This window comes from Cetorhinus maximus, chromosome 4 (assembly GCF_964194155.1).
Source record: "Cetorhinus maximus chromosome 4, sCetMax3.hap1.1, whole genome shotgun sequence".
Classification (NCBI taxonomy): domain Eukaryota; kingdom Metazoa; phylum Chordata; class Chondrichthyes; order Lamniformes; family Cetorhinidae; genus Cetorhinus; species Cetorhinus maximus.
Genome location: NC_135882.1, coordinates 112,477,856 through 112,497,849, shown reverse-complemented (window position 1 = coordinate 112,497,849; position 19,994 = coordinate 112,477,856). Strand labels below are relative to the sequence as shown.

The window sequence follows — 19,994 nt, the reverse complement described above, 5'->3', positions numbered from 1 at the left end:
GGAGGAAGAATAGAAAAGCAGATTATTATTTAAATGGCGAGAGAATACAGAATGCTGTGGTACAGAGGGATCTGGGTGTCCCTGTACACTGATCACAAGAATTTAGTGTGCAGGCACAGCAAGTGATTAGGAAGACAAATGAAATGTTGGCCTTTATTGCAAGGGGGATGGGGTATAAAAGCAGGATTGCTCCAATTGTGTGGGCATTGGTGAACCTACCTAAAGTATTGGGCGCAGTTTTGGTCTCCTTACTTAAAGAGCATATACTTGCATTGGAGGCAGCCCAGAGAAGGCTCTCTAGGCTGTGTGCTGGGATGAACGCTTTGCCTTATGAGGAAAGACTGACCATGTTGGGCCTATACTCATTGCAGTTTAGAAGAGTGATCTTATTGAAACATATGATTCTGAGGGGGCTTGACAGGGTAGAAACCTAGAGGATGTTTCCCCTTGTGGGAGAAATCTAAAACTAGGGGGCACAGCTTAAAATTAAGGCTCATTCATTTAAGATGGAGATTAGAAGGAATTTCTTCTCAGAGGGTCACTTATCTTTTGATTTCTCTTTACCAGAGAGCAGTGAAGCCTGGGCCATTGAATGTACTAAAGGCTGAGTTATATTTTGATTTATAAGGGAGTCAAGGGTTATGGGGAGCAGGCAGAAAAATGGGGGAGAAGTTTCTCCCCTTCGGGGGGGCTGAGCGGGGGCGGGCACAGGTGGGTGTGCAGCCGATCGCTGCCAGCGAGCCGCCATTTTACGTGGGCGAGCCAATTAAGGCCCACCCAGCGTGATGTGCACCCAGAAGCACTGGGCGCTCGCTGTGCAGGCGGGGGGAGGAGGCTGAATCGGGGCCTGCACGTGAAAGTGCAGAAATCATCCTGAGGCACCGAGCTGCCTAGGAGATTAGTTCGATTATGAAAAGTTTAAATAAAGAAAAAAAAAAATTATTCAGACATGTCCCCGCATGTGACAGTGTCACATGAGTTGGGACATGTCAATGAATTTTAATAAAGAATTTTATTGGAACTATAAACACTTCATGAAACCTCATCCCACCCGTGGGTGAGGTTTTGTGATAAATGCGAAGGCCGCCTGGGCTCTTTGCCTGCCCACCAACCTTAAGGTTGGATGGGCAGCTCCGTTAATTCTTTTAATTAGTTTTTAAATGGCCTTAATAGGCCTTTAACAGTTTGGTGGGCGCGCAGCCGACTCCGGTGTGCGCCCACCGAACTGAAAATTGGAATGACGCGCGGTGACGTTGGGACGCACGCCCGACGTCACCGCGCGTCACTTTGTGTGTCAGCGAGCAGGGCCCACCGCCGCACATCGACCAGAAGATTCAAGCCATGGAATCAAAGCCACAGTCACATCAGACATGACAGCAGGGCACGCTTGAAGGGTTGAATGGCTTACTCCTGTTCCCATTTCTTAAGACCTTAAGATGTTGGGAGTAATTTATTAGGATGAAAGGAGGGTTAACTAATGAACAGAAAATAGTGTGTCACAATAAATGGGCCATTTTCCGGTTAGCAACCCGCAATTAGTGGAGTGCCACAGCAATCAGTACTGGGACCTCAACTATTTACAATCTATGTTAATGACTTGGATGAAGGAATTGAGTGTATTGTAGCTAAATTTGCTGACTAAAGAAAGATAGTGGGAAAGCAAGTTCTGAGGACACAGTCTCATGTTAAGTGAGTGGGTAAAAATTTGGCAGACAGAATATAACGTGGAAAAATGTGAGGGTATCCATTTTGTTAGGAAAAACAGAAGCGTGAAATATTTAAATGGCAAAAGACTACAAAATGTTATGGTACAGAAGACTGTGGGTGGCCTCATACACAAAAACAGTTAGCATGCAGGTACAGCAAGTAATTAGGAAGGCAAATGGAATGCCTTTGTTGCAAGGGGGTTGAAGTATAAAAGTAGAAAAGTCCTCCTACAACTGAAAGGACATTGGTGAGATCACAGCCAGAGAATTGTGCAGAGTTTTGGTCTCCTTATTTAAGGAGGGATATACTTGTATTAGAGGCAGTTCAGAGGTTTAATAGATTGATTCCTGGGATGAAGAGGTTTGTCTTATGAGGAAGGTTTGAGCAGGTTGGGCCTATATTCATTAGAATTTATAAGAATGAGAGGCGATCTTATTGAAACATAAGATTCTGAGGGGGATTTAACGAAGTTGTTGCTGAGAGGGTGTTTCCTGTTGTGGGGGAAAGCTAGAACTAAGTGGCATAGTTTCAGAATAAGAAGTCACTCATTTGAGACTCAGATGAGGAGGAATTTCTTTGCTTCAAGGATTGTGATTCTTTGGCATTCTCTACCCAGAGAACTGTGGAGGCAGAGTCATTAAATATATTCACAGCTGAGATAGACACATACATGACACATGCTTAAGTCAAAGTTAGGGGGAGTAGGTAGAAAAGTGGAGATGAGGTCAACATTTGATCAACCGTTATATTATCAAATGGCGAAACAGGCTCGTGGGGAATGTGACCTACTCCTGTTCCTGTTTCTCATGTACAAAACATTGTCTTTAAAACTGTATTTCTGAAGGGGCTGGCACTGGAGAATCAGGCAAGAGGAAGAAAGAGTAAGAATCGGATCTTTTAAGTGAGAAGAAGAATTCTATTAAGTTTTATAATTTCCCTCTATTATAAAGTTCATGGTACGTACTTATTATTAAATGAAAAAATGTATTTTGAAAGCTTTATTTTGGGTTAGCTAGGTTTTCAATCAAGTAGTAATGAGATCATACAAGGTACATTTTCTCTAGATGGTACATTTTCTCTGGCATATTACACTCACCTAACCGCAGGAAACTGAAATATAGGCTAGGAACAGCAAACGCTTAGCGACCGCTAAGCATGGGGAGATAATATGCATTTTACCCAGTTAAAATCATGCTGCATCCTAGCACAAGGCACTAAGCTTGTTCAATTAAAGCCATCATATCAGGGAATTTACCCGATTTGTAGCCAAGCGATGGGAACAAATTCCAACAAGTCATTGCTAAAAAGAGAGACGTGCTGTCGAAGCTTTTTGTCTTGCACTCATTAGGACAGATTGGCAAGTATACCAATTATAAAGGGAACAATACTTTACACTGCATGAGGAGTGCTGATTGATTGGCAAATGGACTGATTGGTAGAGGCGTTGTCATGGAGAATGCACCAGGGGACAGATAACTGCCAAACTTTTGTTTAAATTCAAACCAGGCAGGTCAACTCTGATCTCGACCTACCTGGTTTGAATTTAAACAAAGGCTTGGCAGTTAATTGTTTCCTGGTGCATTATCCATGATAGAGCCTCTACCAATCAGAATCCACTTGGCAACCAATCAGCACTCTCTTCTCATGCAGTATAAATTGGTGTTCCCTTTACAATTGGTATTCTTGCCAATTCTGTCCTGATTACAAATCAAAGAGCTTCTATAGCATGTCTATTTTTTTCAGCAATGCTTAAGTTCTGTACTGCCAAACGGCTATAATGAGTTAATTGTTATCAGTTCTACAAATCTGCCAAACTCAGGTTATTGGATAAACATAATACAACTGCTGGCAAGAAAATTGCTCTCAGGTTCATAGTATTTGTGAACAACTTCAAAAATGACATTTGCCTAAATAAAAGGATTTAAAAGCATCCCAATACTCAAATAATCTAAGTGCTCAATCCTACCTCTTCTGTATTTCCCCATTCAGGGATGGTAATTTGGGTTGGGGGTCCTGGAGTCAGATGAATTCTTACATAATCCACAAAATCACGCCACGCAAAACAAAGTTCTTTTTGACCAGTGGCGCCAGGCATAAACTTTATTCCCCGGGCAATCATACACAGGCCATTTTCCTAAGAAGAGATGAAAAAGTTTGCATTTATATGGCATCTTTCATTTCCACAAAGTCTCTCACTTCACTGCCAATGAATTATTTTTTCAGTACATCTACTTTCTATTTAAGGTAAAATACTTTTATATACATCTATGAGAGTCAAACTTTGTATGGACACAGGTGCTTTTTTAAAAGCTTCTCAACAAAACTACTACAGAATTAATCCATCATCTACTCAATAAGCATTAATATTGGATAATTATAAACATATACTCTGAACAGGCTTTAATTTCACAGGATTGAATATTTTTTATGCCCATATCACTTGTACATTACGAACTAAATTTTCTGCTGCTCAGTCATATAAACTTTAAATCAATAACAAAACAAGCATATTTTCTTTTAATCAAATGTAGCATTTGATCTAATACCACATAATAGACTTATTGACAAAACCAAAGGGCAAGGGCAACATGATACAAAACTGTCTAAGAGACATGAGGCAGAGGATAATGGTGACATATTGTTCAGACTGATGGAAGTATACAAGGTATCTCCTAGGGGGTATTAGGACTGCTACACATGATAAATATTACTGTCCTGGACTTGAGTATAAAGGGAATAATTTCAAAGTTTACAACTGACAGAAAAACTTGGAAATGTAGTAACCACTGAGAAAGATAATGGCAGGCTTCAGGAGGACACAGGCTGGAGAAGTGGGAAGGCACATGCCAGATGAAATTTAATGCATTAAGTGTGAAGTGATGCATTTTGGCAACAAAACCAAATATTACAATTTTAAAGAGGGTGCAGGAACAGAGGCTAACAAGTTCACATACATATATTTTTGAAGGTGACAAAACAAGTTGATAGGGTTCTTAAAACACATAGGGTTCTGGACTTTATAAACAGAGGCATAGAGTACAAAAGCAAGAAAGTTATGCTAAACCTTTATAAATCATTGGTTAGGCCTCAGCTGTAGTACAGTGCCCAAACCTGGGCACCAAACCATAGGAAGTTGTAGCCTAGGAGAAGATTTCCTGGAATGATATTAGAGATGAGGGACTTTAGTTATGTGGAAAGACCAGAGAAGCTGGAATTGTTCATTTTACAGCAATGAAGGCTAATGGCCAATTTAATATGTTGGGTTCCTCCAACATGGAATAGAAACCCAACCCTGTATATATTTAAAACTTTATCCTTATTACTATTTCTTATTTTTAAACTGGACTTTTCTGCTGAACACAACAATTAAGATGGTTGACTCTGGAAATTATCCCCCAACGATCTCCAGAACAAAAGCATTTTCTTCATTTTAGGGAATGCCACACCTTGTTATGCCTTTGGAGCTTTTAACATACCACCTGGGACTGCACTGAGGAGCTACAGGAATTCCATTTGCATTTAATAAGCCAACCTTGCTTACTGAGTCTATGGGTCTGTTGAGATAATGGCTTCCCAAATATCAGACTCTCAATACAAATGGCTGAGACATTACCAGTCCTGAAAACAGAGCCAAATTCCAGATGCTAGATAAACATCCTTTGATAAAGTCACTGTGGAGGAGGGTCACATGACTCAAGACTCTGGCCTTTTGATCAGTTTAATATTACCTTCCTGAGCTATGCAGCCAGTCTGCTGTTTAACATTCAACTGGCAGGCCAAACAGAAACAAGTTCAGTCCAGGTTGGACCACCAGCCCGATTCTACTCAAAGATTTGGTATTATCGCCTACAGAACTGACACAATCTCTGCATGCCAACTTCAACTTGCGACGTCAACACCACCGGAAAAAGTGAATCTTACAACACTGGTCTCTAGCCAGCCAACCATCGAATGTTACATGAAAGGCTTTCTCATTGGACTCTGACTTTGGGACTCTGGAACTCATGTGAACCAATAATCAGTTTTTCTGTGGTCCTTGTACTTAAACCTCCTTTCCTCTATTGCTCCCTTTACTGTGTGAATGCAGAATAGCAAATTGCGAACACTCCTTTTCATGGGTTTTGAATGTGTAAAAGTAAACTAACCTCCTGAGTTAATCCTAGCTCGAGTTTGTTGTCGGGTTATTAGTAAGATTGGATCACACAAAAAAGAGGTTTGGGAAATACGCCACCGCTTATTCTAAAAAAAATTCAAAACGCCTTCTGTTTACATAAAAGCAAAACTTAACATTGAATTCAAGAACTTCAGACCATGAACACTCTCCTTTATCCTCACCCCTTTTTTATCCCTTTTTTCAATATTCATTTTTATTTTTAATGTTTATTTATACACTTATTTTTATTTATCTTCATTTTTATTCATTGTTTTATCCCCACCTTTTATCATATTTTCAATCTTTCCCCCCCATCTCCACAAGGGCCACCTGTCACTTGTTCGTGTTGTTCTTTTCAGAGTACTTACCCTTGTCCTGCTTTTATCACATTTTGCTTTCTTACCTTAATGCCACTATCAGCACCTCCTTTAGCCCTTACCACTACCTTTAACACCTGTTTGTCCTTTTGTTCATAACATCTTTGTCAATCTCTCCTTTGCCCCCACCTTTCGCTGGCCTTCTATACAGCTTCACCTGTTCCACCCTCTCCCCCATAACAGTATAAGTTTCACCACATTTTTACTTCTCTTCAGTTCTGAAGAGTCATACGGACTTGAAAAGTTAACTGTTTTTCTCTCCACAGATGCTGTTAGACCTGCTGAGTTTTCCCAGCACTTTCTGTTTATCAACAAGTGTTGCTTGAACTGTTCCCCTCCTGTCTGTAACAAATAGAACTGTTCAAAATTATGAAGGGTTAATACAGTAAATAAGGGAAAAAAAGTTTCCACTGAAGGAAGGTCAGTAACCGGAAGACGCAGATTTAAAGTAATTGGCACAAGAGCCAGGGGAGAGATGAAGAGGCTTTTTTTTAAAACACATTAAAGTTTTTATTATTTAGAATGCACTGCCTGAAAGGGTAGCGTGGAAGAAAATTCAACATTAACCTAGAAAAGGGAACTGGAAAGGACAACAATTGAGGTCACTGGTTGTGGTTCATTTGCAACTGCTTTTATGAATGAAATAAAACCAATACCATGCTTTACTAGGATGTAGTGCCTGACATAGATCCAACTGAAGAATTCGATACGGAAAAAAAGTTGCTCTCCAATGAAATTCCATTTCAACTTTTAAAGGGCAACCCAAAATATTGGATATGTGAGACATGTACGAGTACTTGCCTAGAAATTATAAGTAAAGTGAAACTACTTTAGTTTTCTACGTGATTGTTCCAAATAGACAAATGCGAACCAACAGGCCAAATTTTCCATTGAGTGGCAATCACCGCCGGATTGCCACTCCACTCCTTTTAACTTATTCTGGGATTTCTTGTCCAGACTTCCACCCGGGCCTACTGAGACATGTACAGCGTAGCAGCTCCTGGAGTCTTTTCTGTGCAGTGCAGAATCAATGGGGGAAGTGAAGCCATGCCCTCCTTTTATGACACTAGCTGCCGTAAACTGGTAAGTTTAAAGGTCCCAGCCACTTCGATAGAAGAGAAGGTAAGTGTGTAAGGTAAGTGGGAAGGATGGGTCAGGAGAGGTAGTTGGGGATAGGGCAGTAGTCAGGGGGTGGTGGTCAGTACAATAGCTACCCAGGATTTAGATGTGGTTTTATTCCTTCTAACCTCTCCCGGGTAACTATTCTGCTCGGAGAGTCGGAAACATCCAGAGTCACCGATTTATATTGGAGTGTCAAATGGTTCCAGGTGCAGGGTAACTGCCCAACAGAAATTTAAACTTCCCGGGCAATTCCCACAGTCCTTCCCTGGACTTCTGAGGGGACACCCAGCGCATCTTCTGGGGTACAACCCCCACCCCCTCTGGGAATGGAAGACCTGGGTCAACATTTTTTGTGAAGAGAGCAGTGAAAAAACTACTGCTGCTAAAAGAAGATGAAAGGTTGGATAACATCATTTGTGAGAGAGCAGGGCAGACACATATTGCAATGATGGCATGCTCAGGACTCTGAAAAAGGACTCTCTCTCTCCACCTCTAGTCTTGTTTTGAATAATGGGTAGTGATATTTTGCCTTCTTCCCCTTGCTCTGAATGATGGATACCGATGGTTCATGAAAAAAACGAGGAAGAATCAGCTATGCCATGAAATAAATTTTGCAATGAATTAAGCAGCATCAAACTTAATTCAGTTTAAAAGCAATAGCTCCCAGTAAAAGGCAGAGTGCTAAGTTTCTTGAATCATGACTATGTGGCGTACCTGCCAAGTGATTTTCAGATTACTCTTGTCAAGTCCTTCTCCAGCTATTCCCAATAAATTTACACAAGAGGATGTTAGGGTTTGAATCTGATTGCCATGACGATCAGTAAGTGTTGAATCTAAGAAATGAAAATCGATATAATATTTTACATTTAGGAAGAACTTTAACAATTTATCCACAACCTGTCTTAAAAAACCTTGTGGTTATAATAAAAATATCAATGAGTACAGTATTATGTTACAATCAAAATTTGCTAGTTTTCCATAATTCATCATCTTTTCTAATTCCTCAGCTATGAAAAATTGTCAGCCTCCGGTCTAGAACAAAGAACAGTTCAACAAAATTGTATAGTTTTTATTTTGTTGTGTCGACCATATAATGTGCAGAAATTAAAACTTACTTAGACTTGGTATATTTTGCCTGAGTCAACCACAAGGAAACCTAGGCAGACCACCCTTCAAATCATGCACTGTAATCTTCCTCAATATGCTATAAAAATATAAAATGCTTTTTTTCTGTTTTTCTTTCAGATTTCCAGTATCCGTAGTACTTTGCTTTTATGCTATAAAAATAATTGATTTAAACCACTCTGACTGAAGGAAGCAGCAATGAGGCCCCAAGTAACAAAAAGAGCATTGAAACTAATATATCTTTTTAAAGCAAGAGGGGTAGTTAAAAAAACACTATAGCGATAGAGTAAGAGGGAATATAACCAAATACATGAAAAAGTGACTTGTATCCAAAGGAGGATAAAAATGAGTTGACCAGAAGCAAGCTAATAAAAGGTACAGCTCAGAAGCCTCATACCAAATTGTGAAAAATAAATCATATATTGATCAGAGGGGGATGCAGTTAACCTCCAAATCCAAAGTACACAAACTTCTGATAAGCCTTTATGGCAAGTATAAGAACTACATGCTGGAAAAATTGGAGTGCAACCACTGCAGCTGCAACAGAAGAAAAACCCAAGCCATGAGGCATGACTGTGAACAAGCCTTTACATTTAACAGATGAAGTGAAATCACCGTACCAAAATAGTGACTTTTTTAAAAAGCACCAATGCTTCTAACGATTTTCTCTTATCACTGGCCACCACCCACCCCCCACCAAGGAAATGAGGGTAATTCCTAATTTTGCGTGCAAAATATCACTTACTAAAACCGTAAAGAAATTCTGTAATATTCTTCAACATATCTGAACTCCATTTCTTGGACATGAATAGTTCACATTAAACAGATGGCAAAACTGGCAGATGTCAAGGTGGCTTCAGAAAACCAAATGCTTGTGCTTAGGTTTGCACTTCATTTTCAATCTTGAACTATAACAATCCGTTACAATTTTAACTGAATAGGTATATTTACATTAAGAGGTTAATGAGATGGCTCTATAGTACAATCAAAGAAATTGGGATGCTGCACACCAAGTTATTTTAGCATGCACTTACAATTAAAGAAATAAAAACAAAAAACTACTGCGGATGCTGGAAATCCAAAACAAAAACAGAATTACCTGGAAAAACTCAGCAGGTTTGGCAGCATCGGCGGAGAAGAAAAGAGTTGACGTTTCGAGTCCTCATGACCCTTCAGCAGAACTGAGTAAAGTTAGGAGATGGGTGAAATATAACCTGGTTTAAGGTGGGGGGTGGGGTGGGGGGAGAGAAGTTGGTAGGGGGAGGGTGGTAGTAGAAAGCCTGGTTTGGAAGTCAAGCTGTTTTTAACCTGATGTACCAGTAGAACTCCCACAAGTACTCAGATGTGGAAATTTTAAAATGAATCAGCAGTTAAAATATTATCAGTATAGTAATTAAAAATAAATTTCAAAACAAACAACTTACGTATTTCTCCTTGTAGCTCTTCGCCCATCTGAACAGTACTTAATCCTTTCAAGGAACATTTTAAAAGTCTAGGTTCATCTGGCTGTGGCCTAAAAAATGTTACAAATTGCACTATATCACATGAAAAGTTAAAATTTCCTTAACTGCATTTCTGCTCAGAATCAAGGCCAATAGCAGATTCCACTATAACAGGTTAAGAACACCATTCCACAGCTGAAAATTATATACTCTCTCAGCAAAAATTATGTAATTCAGCTAAAGATGGCCTAACTAAAGTTTCATGCCATATATATGGTTTGTAAAGGTAAATTATGAGCCTTAGGATCTGACCACAAAGTATTTCTGCATGCTAGTATCTATATTTCTACCTCAATTATATTGTTGCTTATTTATCTCTCTCCCTTATTTCTAGCTTTTAGTATTTCATCTCGCTGTACATTTTCCTCTCAAATTTCCACATTGTTTATTTTGAGAAGTAGTGGAACATTCTGAAATGACTCCAGCATATGTACAAAAAACAGATGGCAGTTTTGCAAAAATCACACCACACAATATGTTTTAACAAGCCAACCTTCCACAGCATCAAAGAATGCTGCATGATAGAATGAACAAAATTCAAACGCCATGGGGAGAATTTTCTCCGTCAGGGGGCCTGAAGGGGAGGGCGCGCAGCTGATCACCACCCGCAATCGGCTGTGCGCCTCCATTTTACGTGGGCGGGCCAATTAGAGCATGCACGAGCTGCCTCAGGGAGATTATTTAAATTATTGATAATAAAACTGAAGAAAAATTTTTTTTTAAGACATGTCCCCTCATGTGACAGTGTCACATGAGCTGGGACATGTCAATGAACTTCAATAAAAACTTTTATTCAATTTTTATACACTTCATGAAACCTCATCCCGCCCATGGATGAGGTTTCATGAAAAATGTGAAGGTCGCCTGCCCGCCAACATTAAGGTTGGACGGGCAGCTCCATTAAGTGTTTTAATTGATATTTAAGTGGCCTTAATAGGCCTTTGACAGTTCGGCGGGCATGTAGCCAACTCCGTTGCGCGCCCGCCGAACTGAAAATCAGAATGACGCGGGGTGACATCAGGATGCACGCCCGACATCACCGCACGTCATTTTACTCGTCGGTGAGCAGGGCCCGCCTCCGCATGCCAACCCAAAGATTCTGGTCCTAGAGTCTGAAGAAGTGCTACCATATTGTTTCTACAAATCCCAGATACTCAAGAAAGACTGAACATCCTAGTTCAATGTCAGTTTGTACAAGATCGCTTGGGTTTTGATACAGGAAATCAGTCTTGCATGTTTGGCTCATTTGCCAATAATAGTGCCTCAGTCAGAGGTTTGCAGGTCCCAGGTGACTCCATGACTCATGCACAAATTGGGTTGCCACATCAGTGCAGTATTGAGAGAGTGCTGCACTGCTGTCCTTCAGGCAAGGCCTTAAACCAACGCAAGCCTCCTCCCTTCACCTAGTATGGTGGCACAGATGGATGAAGACTTCATGGGGAGGATTTTCTTCTCGTTGGGTGAACACGGCGGGCAGGCCCGGGAGCAGCTGCGCAACAGTCTGCCGTCTGTGATCGGGCCCCGACTGTGATTTCACGCTGCGCGCCCGCTGGTGTGAAATGCTCAGTGCCTCCTGGATGCAGGGGGCGGTGTGCAGAGGAGGACGAACACGGAAGTTGGTGCATGTGCACAAATGCGCTCAGTGAAAGCTCCCTTAAGTCATACAGCTGTCTCAGGGAGCTGAAGATTTTTCACATTAAAAATAAAGCTCTCAAAAAGAAAAGGAAAATGTCCCCTCAAATGACTATCACAAGAGCAGGGACATGTTATTAATGAAATGTTAAAATTTTTATTTTATTTTTAATTAACGTTGGAAGCCTCATCCTGCCCGTGGATGAGGTTTCCTCAAAAATCCAAAGGTTGCTTGGCCTATTTGCTCACCCACCAACTGTAAGGTTGGACAGGCAGGGAAAAATTCTATTTAATTAACTGATTAACAGGCTTAATAGCCCTTGTAATTGTCAGCAGGCACGCTGCCAACTTTCACACACGCCCGCCAGTCAAAATATCACACGAGTGCGTGATGACGCCAGGGCGCTTGCCTGACGTCATTGCGCACTATTTTACACTTGGGCGTGCGCCTGCACGCCGAGCTGAAAATCCTGGCCCATGGTAATATTCAAGAAGAGAAGCTTTCCCAGGGTCCCTGTTGATGTTTCTCCCTCTAAAATCGCAAAGAACAGAGCGTCTATTCATTCATCTCATTACTGTTTATGGGATCTTGCTCTGCTTAAAATGGTTATGTTTGGCTACATAACCACTGCACTTTTCAATAAGTTGACTTTGAAGTCCATGTTTTGGGATGATGTTGATTAGGTGTTATATAAATACAGGAATTACTTTTTATTATATAATCTATTTACACTGTGCACTGCACTGTGAAATCTAGTTTGAATATTGCAGCAGTGTCACAATTAATGAACTTCAAGATCCAACCAGATTGCTTATGAATTTTAAAAGTTACAGCTCCAAAAAAATGTGGAATGAACACTTGTTTTTAAAAATAAAACTACTGCAAAGTTAAAAAGATGTGGTTTTCCAATTTAACAGTGTGCCACATTAAGTAATGTCCATGGACCTCAAGCCTATTGATCTTCATGCTTGCAGAATTTTGCAATAGGTATACTGTGGGCAAGTTGAAAACATGAATGATGAATCCATTAGTAAATGAACTTCGACATAGAATCTCCTTCACAAATTGACATAGTAACTACTCTTCTCATTTCATCGAAATTATTTGAATGAGGAGCTGAGTGTCTAATTTAGATCACTGAATTTTACATACAGTAGCCTTTACATAAGGCAAAAACAGCATGTCAATCATGCAAATTTATTTCAAGCATCTAATGCATATATTATACTGTATACCAAGGTCGTCATTCATTCCTGCAATTGCTTACAATTGAACTGTACATTTAACTGATAAAAGGTCACAAACCTGAAATGCTAACTGATGCTGCCAGGCTGCAAGCTGAGTAATTCCAGGATTTTATGTTTTTACTATTGTACATTTAACTGACCTGACATTAAAGAACTGAAGACAGATGAGAAATTAAAGAATTTTCCACTTACTTGACTGTAAATGCACTTTCCAGTGAAACATGATCATCTTGGTATGAGACTTGACAATAACGCACATCCTTAACTGAGCATGGTACTTTTACATCAGGCAACAATCCTTGAATTAAATGTTCTCTATTTATCCGTGGTGTCCAGTTAACCTAAAATCAAGAATTTTAACTAAATTATTATTAGGCCATTTGGGAAAAGAAACAAACGTAAACCGTTCTGGGTTCCTCTAATAGTGGAATTTCATTTTCTGGTAACAAAAAAAAAAACACATTTATTTGAAATCCCCACTAAGACCTTTTTGTTAATTTAAGGAAAATTCATAACTAAATTAAAATCTAATAAAACCAGCAAAAGATAAAAAAAAATGACATTTTATGAATGTAAAGAATTGGTCAAGTTTTTGAACAGGAAAAATATAAAAAGGATATAGGAAAAAAAGAGCAGATACACAGTGTGCGTTTTTGGTTCTGTTTTTGCGAAGGTGATAAGGAAACAGGTTTGGTACCATGCCAGAATAGATGCAAGACCATACAAATGGGTGTGAATTAGTTCAAATTAATTAAGTTTAAAGTAGCAGTACAATTCACTGTTGCTGGGTAAAATCTTGGAACTCCCTTCCCAACAGCAGGTGAGTGTGCTGACACCAAGACTGCAGCGGTTCAAGGCAGTGGCTCACCACCACCTTCTCAATGGCAATTAGGATGAGCAATAAATTCTGGTCTAGCCAGCAACACCCACATCCTGTGAATGAATAAAAAAGCAATGGTAGGAGGAGGAGCTGGGCTACTTGTGTGTGTAGTATACATGTATAATTTAAAATATCTTTAGCCCCAGTTTCCAGAAAGGGTGCATCATGTGAAGTATCAAAGCTACAATCCCCCAGCAGATGAATGCTGAAACTGAGGACTAGTAGACCACATGCTGCAACATGAGGAGGAAAGGTCTCTGAAAGATAAATCCCAAAAGGTGATCACCAACAGATTCAAAGAATGAGGTAGGCAGGGAAGAGATGATGAAATGAGGCAGGGAAACACTTCCAGGAAACCCAGGCATATGGAGGTCCCAGCTTGAAGGGTCAAAAAGGTAAGCACGCAATCATCTCCACAGTCAGCACTGATGCGTACGGCATTACAGATTGGAAGATCTGACCCACTAAATTTCTGGGATTAGTCAAATGAACTGCCAAGTCCTCCAGTCTTAAAACTGAACATGAAGAAACTATAAGAACGGCCACAGGCATAATGGCCAAAAGGTCTCCTGTGCTGTGATTTCTACAATTCTCAGATAAATGTAGCATTTTAAACTAAAAATACAATAGAATCCTTGCAAGGGATTGTTAGCAAAAGTTAGTAAGGAACTAATGTCTACCTTAATTTTCTCAGCAAGAGATGAATTAACAACAATCTGCCGATCACCCTCATCATACATCCGAAAGATAAGATGATGAATAACATCTCCAGCAATCCAGTCAATTTCATCTTGATGTTTGATAGGAATTGCTTTTTGTCCATCTATGCTGAAGATCTGGAGCTTGGCAACTTGAGTGCTAGGGAGCAATTTAATTATCTTCTCCACTGCTGAAACATCTTTACAGCTCTGCACATTAAGAACCACACAATATTTATGAAAAATTAGATGAAGAGAAAACATCCTGGTGTAATTAATATATTTCTTAAAATATCACAAAACTACTTTCAATTGTTAGCAATGCATAAATTGAAAGTACATTACTAAATCAAAACTCTGTACATAGTGGAATCTATGTTAGCATAATAGTGTCCCCAACAACTCCCCAGTGGATAATGCAAGTATGCATACTAGCAAAACTCCACTGTACTGATTGCAATGATTGTCAATTAGGACAAAGGAAACATTTTAAATCTCAAACAAAGTATGGCAACAACTGAACTGACATTAGCCTCTTTTCCCAGTTTATCATTCACTCCTTTTATGAACAGAGGTGTTATACTGGTTGTCCTCCAGTCCCAACAATTTGGATATCAAATAGTCATTTGGTAGTACAGAGCTTAAGTGTTGCTGAAAAAAAGACATTTAGCCTTGCACTCATCAGGAAATCGCAAGTATACCAATGTCAGAGGAAGTGACAACTTTATACTTTATGAGAAAACAGTGCTGACTGGTTGGCAAGTGGACTCTGATTAGTAGAGGTGTGCCATGGAGAATGAACCAGTTAATGGTGACTGACAGTCAACTGCCAAGCATTGTTTACACATGGACTGACCAGTGAAGGAAGGCTTGCGGTAGAGAACTGCCTGGTAGATTTCTCAATTAGTACATCAAGGAAAGGGAAATTATGCTGACAACTAAGCTAAGAGTGTTAATGTACAGTGTGGCGCATTTACGTGGACTGGAAGCTACATATATTAATACACAGGACCCCGTTCTTTGCAGACAGAAAGAACATATACACACATATTGCGCCTGTTTCAGATAAACAAAATAACTGATAGCCATTCGCTGCTTCAGTTCTAAGGGCAATGCTCTGACCAGAGTCAAGCTGCCTAGTTTAAATTTCAAACAATGCTTGGCAGTTAACCATCAGTCACAATTAACTGGTGCATTCTCCATGGCAATGCCTCCATCAATGACAGTCCAATTACCAATCAATCAGCACTTTCTTCTCAGACAGTATAAACTTGTTGCTTCCCCTGACATTGGTATTCTTACGATCGTCCTGATGAGTGCAAGGAAAAAAGCTTTGATAAAATGTCTTTTTTCAGCAATACTCAAAATTTGGATATCCAAGGGGAATTGAAAAATTATAGTTAGAGTCTTGGCCATCTTCTCGGACTTCCTTCAATTGGTAGGCTGTATATCATTAGTGCCCAATGACCATCCAAAACAAGAGGCAAAACTTTGATTTCAGTTATTTCTTTCCCCGAGAATCATTTCCTTTACTGTTCTCTTCAGCATTTTCTACTTATTATCTCAAATTGCTACACCCCATTCCAAAAAGTGGAGAAGGTAAACCCAGGACCAAACAGCCCAATGTCGATGGTAAAGAATCTTTTTCAAGACAATAATCCAAGGCTAAGTAATTGTCACTTGGCAAAATAAGGGTTAATAAATCTCAGCCAGAGTAGATTTGTTAACAAATAGTATTTGACTAATTAATTATATGCTTTGAAGTAATTAAGAGGGTTGGTGAAAGTAGTGCACCTGATGCATATTCAAAAAGCATTTGATAACATATCAAATATATTAGTAAAATCAAAATCCATGAGATTAAAGGGGCAGTGGCAGCATTAATTCAAAATTGGCAAAGGGCATTGGCTGGTGAATGTATACTTCCTGCCAGTCTGAAAGTAACCAGTGGTGTCATTCAGGGTTTAGTCCATACTGAAACATTCAGTACTGCATAAATAACGCACATCACAAACTTCATTTGTTTCCCCCGACATAGTTAACAAATATCTTCCCTTACAGGCTTAACTAAATCAAAAACAAACTTACAAATATTCCTGAACCCTAATGAAGTTGAACTTCATACTCTCCTGGAAGGACCACAGGCAATATTATTCTTTGTTACTCTTGGAAATAACTACAAATCTGAATCTCATCATTATGATTTGATAGCCTGCACATTGAGAATTGTATGATTTTCTATTATTTAATTCTATCCACATGGATTGTTTCAATGCAAAACTTAGAATCTTCTTGCATTCCAATGTTGATAGAATCCCTTAATACTCTATCATCTCACCCCTTTTCCCTCACTTCCTTTCATAATGTATAACCAGGAATATGGAGTTTCCAGTTCTGGGTCAGGTCAAGCGATTAGTCATTAATAATCATACTTTTCCAGTTGCTAATGCTTCTAATTCCCTATTTTTTTTGTTGGAATGCAGATGCCTGTACAGTTACATATGTATCATTCAATTCTGGCTGCAATACATTTTTAATTCATCTTCCATTTGGTATTTTCTTCATTACTTCCCTGTTTATCTTTATCCTTTTCTTAATTTCTTTGCTTTTTTTCCATTCCCCAAACACATTCACGTAAAATCCCCCCCCAAGCACCAGTTACTAAACCAACAAGGATTTAGTCCCAGCTGTATTCAGGTAACGCCAGTCTACTTAGTAAAAATAGATTTTTGTTCCTAAAGCTAGTCTCAATTCCACAGAAATTACAAGTTTCCTCTTCGACACACCTCTTCAAACATGCAGTTATTTCCCTTTTCTTGCTTTTCATCAGCATGTGGTATTAGGAATAATAGTGACTATTGTTATTGATTTCTTGCTTTTTCCCACCTAATTCCTGAAACTCCCATTTGCAAGATATCAAATTTATTACTTCCTATTTCATTGGAGACAGAAAGTGAGTTGAAGCCATGCTTTATTCAAATCATTTTTTTTCAATTATACTCAATTATATCTGCTGTCCTTGCACTTGGTTGGCAATGTACCATTATTTTGCATCTTCAGAAGCATCCATCAATTCCTTAACTTTGAAATTCCCTATCACTACTATTGTGTTTCCACACATTACATTTCCCTCTTTGACAACCACTTGCCTCACTTTGACATTAATTCAGTCATGGTTGCACAGTTGTTATTTTTTTAAAGGTATTCAGAATGAAATACCTTGTCAATTCCACAATATCAGTTGATTTTCTGCATTCCCTCTTGTGCCCTCATCCTACCCCAATGGATGGTCACTCAGTTTGGGATGCAAGCTCACTGGCACTGCCAGCATTTATTATTGATTCTTAGCTTTTCTTGTGGTGGAGGTGGTGTGCCTTCTTTCCATAGAACCATAGAAAAGTTACAGCACAGAAGGAGGTCATTTGGCCTATCTTGTCCAGGCCAGCCCGAGGACACCCAGGTGCCCTTTCTAATCCCACTTTCCTGCACCCGGCCCATAGCCCTGCAGCTTACAGCACTTAAGGTGCAGATCCAGGTACTTTTTAAAAAGAATTTAGAGTTTCTGCCTCTACCACCAACTTGGGCAGCGAATTCCAGACACCAACTATCCACCTCATGTACCCCCTACACCTTCTGCCACTTATCTTGAATCTATGTCCCCTGATTCTAGAATTCTCCACCAAGGGAAACAATTTTATCCTGTCCACTCTATCTGTTCCCCTCAATTTTGTACACCTCAATCAAGTCACCTCTCAGCCTTCTTTGTTCTATCCAACCTATCCAATCTCTCCTCGTAGCTACACTTTTCTAACCCTGGCAACATTCTTGTAAACCTCCTCTGCACTCTCTCCAGAGCTATTACATCTTTCCTGTAATGTGGTGACCAGAACTGCACACAATACTCCAGTTGTGGCCTCACCTGTGTTTTATACAATTCCAACATTATATCTTTACTTTTATATTCTATACCTCTGCCAATGAAGGAGAGCATTCCATATGCCTTCTTTACAACTTTGCCTTCTTGAACTGCTGCCTTCAGGGACCTGTGTACTTGTATAACAATATCTCTCACTTCATCTACCCCTCTTAGTATATGTGGAACATTCCTTGTTCCAGTCCTACTCCGGCCCCCTCCCACAACTCTTTCTCCGGTACATCGATGATTACTTCGGTGCTGCTTCATGCTCTCGTCGGGACCTGGAAAAATTTATTAATTTTGCTTCCAATCTCCACCCCTCCATCATCTTCACATGGTCCATCTCTGACACTTCTCTTCCCTTCCTTGACCTCTCTGTCTCAATTTCTGATGATAGACTGTCCACCAATATCCATTACAAGCCTACCGACTCCCACAGCTACCTCGACTACAGCTCCTCACACCCCGCTTCCTGTAAAGACTCCATCCCATTCTCTCAGTTCCTTCGCCTCCGTCGCATCTGTTCTGATGACGCTACCTTCAAAAACAGCTCCTCTGACATGTCCTCCTTCTTCCTTAACCGAGGTTTTCCATCCACGGTCGTTGACAGGGCCCTCAACCGTGTCCGGCCCATATCCCGCGCATCCTCCCTCACGCCTTCTCCTCCTTCCCAGAAACATGATAGGGTCCCCCTTGTCCTCACTTATCACCCCACCAGCCTCCGCATTCAAAGGATCATCCTCCGCCATTTCCGCCAACTCCAGCATGATGCCACCACCAAACACATCTTCCCTTCACCCCCCTTGACGGCATTCCGTAGGGATCGTTCCCTCCGGGACACCCTGGTCCACTCCTCCATCACCCCCTACTCCTCAACCCCCACTTATGGCACCTCCCCATGCCCACGCAGAAGATGCAACACCTGCCACTTCACTTCCTCTCTCCTCACCGTCCAAGGGCCCAAACACTCCTTTCAAGTGAAGCAGCATTTCACTTGCATTTCCCCTAACTTAGTCTACTGCATTCGTTGCTCCCAATGCGGTCTCCTCTACATTGGAGAGACCAAACGCAAACTGGGCGACCGTTTTGCGGAACACCTGCGGTCTGTCCGCAAGAAAGACCCAAACCTCCCTGTCGCTTGCCATTTTAACACTCCACCCTGTTCTCTTGCCAACATGTCTGTCCTTGGCTTGCTGCATTGTTCCAGTGAAGCCCAACGCAAACTGGAGGAACAGCACCTCATCTTCCGACTAGGCACTTTACAGCCCTCTGGGCTGAATATTGAATTCAACAACTTTAGATCTTAAACTCCCCCTCCCCCCATCCCCACCCCGTTTCTTTCCCCCCCCCCCCACCCGCTTTTTTTTTTCAATAATTTATATAGATTCTTCTTTCCCCACCTATTTCCATTATTTTTAAATCTAAAACTAAAACCTTTAGTCTTTCCACCCCACCCCCACTAGAGCTGTACTTTGAATATCCTGTTTTCCATTCTTAATTAGCACTTTTCTCAGACAAAGACCACCACCTTCAACACCTCTTTGACCCTTTTGTCTGTGACATCTTTTGATCATTATCTGCTCACACCACACCCTCAATGTGTCTCTTCCCCCGCACCCCCCCCCACCCACCTT

General features: G+C 40.4%; 1 protein-coding gene across 1 annotated transcript in view; it reads right to left on the bottom strand.

The window, feature by feature from the left end:
* The window catches only part of smchd1 (structural maintenance of chromosomes flexible hinge domain containing 1), a 211,842-nt gene that overhangs the window by 98,126 nt on the left and 93,722 nt on the right, over window positions 1-19,994 (bottom strand). The window contains exons 25-29 of the mRNA XM_078540635.1: window positions 14,427-14,654; window positions 13,059-13,207; window positions 9,909-9,997; window positions 8,074-8,192; window positions 3,674-3,841 (exon numbers count right to left, since the gene is read on the bottom strand). Of these exons, the coding sequence (XP_078396761.1) occupies window positions 3,674-3,841; window positions 8,074-8,192; window positions 9,909-9,997; window positions 13,059-13,207; window positions 14,427-14,654 (753 nt within the window). The remainder of the gene's footprint in view (window positions 1-3,673; window positions 3,842-8,073; window positions 8,193-9,908; window positions 9,998-13,058; window positions 13,208-14,426; window positions 14,655-19,994) is intronic.